Source organism: Sus scrofa, chromosome 4, assembly GCF_054392235.1.
Source record: "Sus scrofa isolate SSC_HxYL_T2T_F1_AM1 chromosome 4, Sscrofa_HxYL_maternal_Yorkshire_Landrace_v2.0, whole genome shotgun sequence".
NCBI classification, from domain to species: Eukaryota; Metazoa; Chordata; class Mammalia; order Artiodactyla; family Suidae; genus Sus; species Sus scrofa.
The window spans coordinates 114,676,306-114,683,017 of NC_139386.1; the positions used below are offsets into that span (position 1 = coordinate 114,676,306).

At 51.3% G+C, this 6,712-nt stretch overlaps 1 protein-coding gene across 1 annotated transcript; it reads left to right on the top strand.

Annotated features, from left to right (window-relative positions):
- Positions 1 to 3,115: 3,115 nt before the first annotated feature.
- KCNA3 (potassium voltage-gated channel subfamily A member 3) lies at positions 3,116 to 6,378 on the top strand. Its single transcript, XM_021090046.2, has one exon. It carries the CDS (start codon positions 3,146 to 3,148, stop codon positions 4,910 to 4,912), a length of 1,767 nt encoding a protein of 588 aa, XP_020945705.2. The 5' UTR covers positions 3,116 to 3,145; the 3' UTR covers positions 4,913 to 6,378.
- Positions 6,379 to 6,712: the final 334 nt, after the last annotated feature.

Below are 6,712 nucleotides of genomic sequence, written 5' to 3' on the forward strand. Positions count from 1 at the left end.
AAAAAAAATTTACCTGGATTTACATCCCATCGTCCCAAGTCCATGTCAGCCTATTGAGGGCAACATCTATGTTCAAACTTCATATTCCCACAGCACCTGGCACAGTGCCGCGCACCTAAGAGGTGTTCTTTCTCCATTCATTTATCTATAATTGTAAGTAGTGGTAATCTCTAGGCCTGCCCTGTTGTACTTTCAAACACATCTGGGCTAATTCCAGAGGCTACCTGCCATCTGGCAAACCTCTGGTGAGCTATTTCTAACACAACTGTCATCAGTAAGAAACTCAAGCTACGTCCAGAGCAACAGAGAAAGGCCAAACACCAAGATTTACCTTTGCTGACAGTTTTCCTTAGGCTCTAATATTGAAAGCTGAGCTGCATGGAACTTCTGCACATGCTCAAAGAAGCCATCGGCTTTGCCACAGTTCTATCCTTAAACATTATAATAATATTATTATTATCACGCAGGGGTTTCGTGAAGATTAATGAGACATTTGCAAATCACTTCGTGCTACTCCATGGGGAGTACAAAATAAATGGTATGTGTTCCTCCTGAAGTGCCATTTCTGACACTGATTTGCTGTAAGGGGTTCTGCTGTCCAACAGGGCTGGAATTTGCCCACCAACTCATTTCCTATAAACAAGAGACTAGCCGTCAGAAGGCAGTGGTTTTCAGTTCAAATAAATATGAATTGCAACAAACTACTTGGCAATCAGGAGAAAATAAGCTGCTGTTAGAAGTCTAGTATTTATTAAGCACTCACAGTGATCAACATAAGAGTTTCACAGTGTGATACAGTAGAATGAGCACTGGGCTGGGAAACGATCCAAGACTTTAGGCCCAGCTCTGCCTCTAACCAGCCATGTGAGCTTAACTAACTGCTAAACTTCTCTGGACCTCAAATATAACGTAAAGGCCATTCTAAGGCTCACAAGCAGTCTTCCAAACAAGGCAAATATATACGAAGGGGTGGAAACACTCTTTTCTGAAAGCGAGAGATCACAGCAGGGAGAATTTTGTGATCATCCATCACAGGACCATTCTCCATTCTGCTCTTCCTTGCCATTGATTAATATTAATTTCAGTACTAATTCTTGCAAATGGAGAAATAAATCACTTTCTAGGTCAGACGTAGAAGTGCATGAAACATTTGGTCTTTAAAAATAGGGTCTTTGCCTTTCTACGAGCCACGCTTGCAGCAAGCCGTCTGTCTTATTCTTAGATTTAAACATATGAATGATTGATGCGACTGCTACCCTCATTATCAGCTCAAATACAGTGTTCTCTTTTGTGAGAGAGTATTTTACATGGTTGTCCACTTTTACCATCCACTGCCTGCAGTGCCTGCCACTGACCTGGGGGAGAAGTACACGATCAAAGGACACCAGTCCCTGTTGTATCCAGAAGAGACAGAGGTGGAAAGCCTGTGGAACGACAGAGTAATGGACTGTACCGGGAGCTCAGTTTCTCTTCACCGCTCATCCCAGGCATCTCAGCAGTCCTGGGCTCAGAAAAAAGAAATGCAGACACTCCAGAGCAGATAGAAATACAAAGAATCACTTGTTGGGGCATCTGATTCAACAAACGGGTATACTGAGTTCCTACTATTTATCAGGCTTGTTGGGAATTGCTAGGAATATAAATTGGATAAGATCTGGCTCTGCCCTAGAGAACCTCAGAGTTGGGAGTGGAAGCAGTGGCCACAAATCACTCTCACTTCAAGTCAAATTGTCAGCTAAAGTATGACTGGTGAGGGAGTTGTCTATACAACAGTCCCCCTTTTGTAAAATGATTTGAATGCTACAATGGAAAACACATTTTTTAAGCCTAGGGTTGACTCTACACGGCATTGCTAAAACGTCTGGAAAGAGAAATTATGTTCAAAGTGACCGCAACATTTTGAAGAAATACTTTGTTCAAAGGGGATAACTGTAAGTCATTATCTCCAGGCCAAAATCAAGCAAGAGCTCCAAGCTGCAGAATGAGGGTTCTCCCTGTTTCACAACCAGAGAGTGGCAAATTCTCTCCAACGAGGCAAGGCCGGCCTTGGGACATCAGAGAATACCGGTCTGGCTCCTGTCCCATCACAGACTTAAGATGTGAATTTCCTTTTTCATGTTCCTCTTATCCCCCCCACCCCCGACAGGGCTGCCCTCGACTAATCTAACCAGAAACTTGGTCCTTGATTCTTCCTAATGGCTGAAGCCTCAGCTATGAAAGGTAGTAAGACCTATTCACCGTAGAAGCGGAGTCTCTGAATGTCTTTAATGACCGTCTTCTTCTGACTCTGGGTGCGAGTCTCATCAGCAGCCACATTACTCTGCTGGGCTTCTCACCCAAACAGGAGTTCAATTATTTACAGCCCTCCCATCCTGGCGGTGTTTCACCCTCAAGTGAGCACAAGGTGCTGGCACCCGGTTCGCCTTTTCCCCAGATCGCCCACCTGGCTTGCCACCCCTTCCGTCAGCAGCGCTGCGGTCCTACAGCGCGTCCAAGTCCTCCCTCCTCGCAGGCCTCCGCCTTAGGCCACCCGGGCCCTGTGGAGCCCCGCTCCCGCGGCGGGTCCAGGTGGAGCGTGCGGGGCGAGGAGGCCGGCGCCTGCGGGCTGCAAAGCAGCCCAGAGCCGATCGAGAAGGCTCGCGACCCGGACGCGGCCTCGGGGGGGCGGGGCCGCTTCGGCTGGGTGCGGGCTCTGCGGGGACCCTTAAATGCAAAATGGGGGCACTAGGGTGACCCAGAGGGGCGGGGAGGGCGGCGGCGAGGGGCAGAGGCGAGCGGCTACCTGGGAGCCGGGCGCGCGCCCGTGCGGTGGGCGGGAATCCGGAGGGGACGCGGAGGGGCGGGAGCGCGGCCCGCGGGGGGAGAGGGCGGAGGGGAGGGCGCGGGGGGAGAGGAGGAGGGAGGAGGAGGGAGGAGGAGGGAGGAGGGAGGGAGGAGGAGGGAGGAGGGAGGAGGGAGGGCGGGGAGGGCTGAGGAGGCGTCTCTTTGGAGCATCCCGCCGGCCCGCGCCAGACTCAGACCCAGCCTCGCGGCGGCTGCAGCCGCAGCAACAGGCGGCGGGCTCGCCAAGGGGCGGAGGCGGCGAAGGGGCGGGGAGCGCGAGGAGGAGCGAGCTGGTCCCGCGCCGCCGCCTCTTCCCCGCCGCATGGACGAGCACCTCAGCCTCCTGCGCTCGCCGCCGCCGCCGCCCTCAACCCGCCACCGCGCCCACCCTCCGCAGCACCCGGCGAGCCGCGGCGGCGGCGGCGGCGGCGGCGGCGGTGGTGGTGGCGACGCCCACACGCTGGTGAACCCCGGCTACGCCGAGCCCGCCGCGGGCCCCGAGCTGCCGCCCGACATGACGGTGGTGCCTGGGGACCACCTGCTGGAGCCTGAGGCCGCCGACGGCGGCGGGGACCCGCCTCAGGGCGGCTGCGGCGGTGGCGGCGGCTGCGACCGCTACGAGCCGCTGCCGCCCGCGCTGCCGGCCGCCGGGGAGCAGGACTGCTGCGGGGAGCGCGTGGTCATCAATATCTCCGGGCTGCGCTTCGAGACGCAGCTCAAGACCCTCTGCCAGTTCCCGGAGACGCTGCTGGGCGACCCCAAGCGGCGCATGAGGTACTTCGACCCGCTCCGCAACGAGTACTTCTTCGACCGCAACCGGCCCAGCTTCGACGCCATCCTCTACTACTATCAGTCCGGGGGGCGCATCCGCCGGCCGGTCAATGTGCCCATCGACATCTTCTCCGAGGAGATCCGCTTCTACCAGCTGGGCGAGGAGGCCATGGAGAAGTTCCGCGAGGACGAGGGCTTCCTGCGGGAGGAGGAGCGGCCCCTGCCCCGCCGCGATTTCCAGCGCCAGGTGTGGCTGCTCTTCGAGTACCCGGAGAGCTCCGGACCCGCCCGGGGCATCGCCATCGTGTCGGTGCTCGTCATCCTCATCTCCATCGTCATCTTCTGCCTGGAGACGCTGCCCGAGTTCCGCGACGAGAAGTACTACACCGCCTCGCCGTCGCAGGAGCTGTTTGAGGGGGGCAGCAACAGCACGTCGGGGGCCCCCGCGGGGAACTCCAGCTTCTCGGATCCCTTCTTCGTGGTGGAGACCCTGTGCATCATCTGGTTCTCCTTTGAGCTGCTGGTGCGGTTCTTCGCCTGCCCCAGCAAAGCCACCTTCTCGCGAAATATCATGAACCTGATAGACATCGTGGCCATCATCCCGTATTTCATCACTCTGGGCACCGAGCTGGCCGAGCGACAGGGCAATGGACAGCAAGCCATGTCCCTGGCCATCCTGAGGGTCATCCGGCTGGTGCGGGTCTTCCGCATCTTCAAGCTCTCGCGCCACTCCAAGGGGCTGCAGATCCTGGGCCAGACGCTGAAGGCTTCCATGCGGGAGTTGGGGCTGCTCATCTTCTTCCTCTTCATCGGCGTCATCCTTTTCTCCAGCGCGGTCTACTTTGCTGAGGCAGACGACCCCACTTCAGGTTTTAGCAGTATCCCGGATGCCTTCTGGTGGGCTGTGGTAACCATGACAACGGTAGGCTACGGTGACATGCACCCGGTGACCATAGGGGGCAAGATTGTAGGGTCACTCTGTGCCATCGCTGGTGTCTTGACCATTGCTTTGCCAGTCCCTGTGATCGTCTCCAACTTCAATTACTTCTATCACCGGGAGACGGAAGGGGAAGAGCAAGCCCAGTACATGCACGTGGGAAGTTGCCAGCACCTCTCCTCTTCAGCCGAGGAGCTCCGGAAAGCGAGGAGTAACTCCACTCTGAGTAAGTCGGAGTATATGGTGATCGAAGAGGGGGGTATGAACCATAGCGCTTTCCCCCAGACCTCCTTCAAAACGGGCAATTCCACGGCCACTTGCACCACGAACAATAATCCCAACTCCTGTGTCAACATCAAAAAGATATTCACCGATGTTTAACATATAAAACAAGTGACATGCTGTGCTCGGTATTGTGTGGACCGTGCCCCCTTGGTCTGTGTATGCCCTTGTTTTATACATTTCCAGACCATTCATCAAGGAAAGGACACGAAGAAGTGGAAAGCACTCTTCATTCTCCCTTCTCCCTACTGCTTCATACTGAAACAGGTGTCTGTTTTGCCAGTGGGCTGCATTCTCTCAGCTCTCCCTCCCCCTTTTTCTTTCCTCTCCTTCTCTTAATATTTTGGACGACAAACTTACTTTAAACTTGATTTTTAGCACACGCTCTGTTAAAAAAAAAAAAACAACTGTACATCCTGGGAGGAAATGAAACTAAAGAACAGTTAGAGTAACTGTTTAACCTCATAATCGAAAGGCAGTTGTTTCTTTACTAAGTAAAGCAAGCACATACATAAATGATGCTTTCTTTTGATGGACACTTCCAACATTATTGAATATTTCGTTCAGTTGCCTACACTGTGGATATGTGGATGAAAAGTCTTAATTGGAACTGTGACTTGTAAACCCACCGTAAGTTTATTTGGTTTTCACCCGGAATTTCTATTTGGAACCCGCCCCCTCCTGGAATTTTAAGGATCTCTGCAACTCTGAACAAAGGGAAATGCCCAAGATGTCCTGATCTAATTAGTTTAATTCTTTGGGACTTGTTAAGCATTTCAAAAGAATTAGACTAAGAGATTCCTGTGAAATTCTGTGTGTGTTCCAGCTAACATCCATCAAAGTCTAGAAACAGATGTTTTCAGTGCTGCTGAGAGAAACAAAAAAATGTCCTAATGCATCTGAGAGATAAGCTTCTGCAGTATCACAAGAAGATTAAAGTGGCAGACACTCCTTCCAGCGGAAGTTACTAATTCGGACCTGACTGATGCAGTTCCCATAGCAACCTGTGTTTCCCGGGAAACCCGAAAAGGTTGTCATGGCATCTCTTGCTCTCTAGCCCCACCCCCTAGCCCTTGCCTTTTCCACTGTAACCTTTCCAGATGGTTCCTACTTACATGATTTCACAAGGAAAACCGCTATTTGAATAAACCGCACAAATAAAGTTCAGTCTGAGAAACTGAGGTGGTGAAATGAATTACAAAAATGCATATTTGTACTACAAAAAAAATCACTGATGTCATCCCCATAATTACTGAATCGACAAGGAAAATATCGTCATTGGAATGTTAAATATACCCCACAATAAGCCATGATTTGAATTAAATACCAGTAATTAGGCAATCATTTTAAAAGATGCTTCTCTACTGTTTTCTTTCCCCCAAGAAGTTTCAAGTCAACAAATGAAATTAAAAAGCAAATGTAAATGTGTTCTGCACATAAGCAAATGCAAGATGCAATCCGTTATACCTGAAACCTTACTACAAGGGACCTTCAGATTTCCTCTTTAAAAAAAAAAAAAATCCAGATTCCACAACAACACTATCACTATCACAGCCCTTGAAAAACTAAATGTGCTTGAAAACTATAAAGGATGCACTCTTTTAACTAAGGGAATTGCAGACAATCAATAAAAAGGAGGGACAGGAAGTAACCAAACCTTGGAGAAATACCTGCAAGATTCAGCCTTGTGCCAGGGGTTGCCAGAAGACAGACAGTATCAGGTGAGAACCGTGTGCACTGTTGAGAGCATTCTCTTTTTGTACAGGGAACCAGGGAAATGCCATTCGCATCTAGATTTATGATAACTTGCAAAATCCGTAGTTTCATATGCATTACATGCTAGGTGTCTTTTAAAGACTATTTATAACGCCTTTTCCATTTGATGTCCATGTGGCTAAC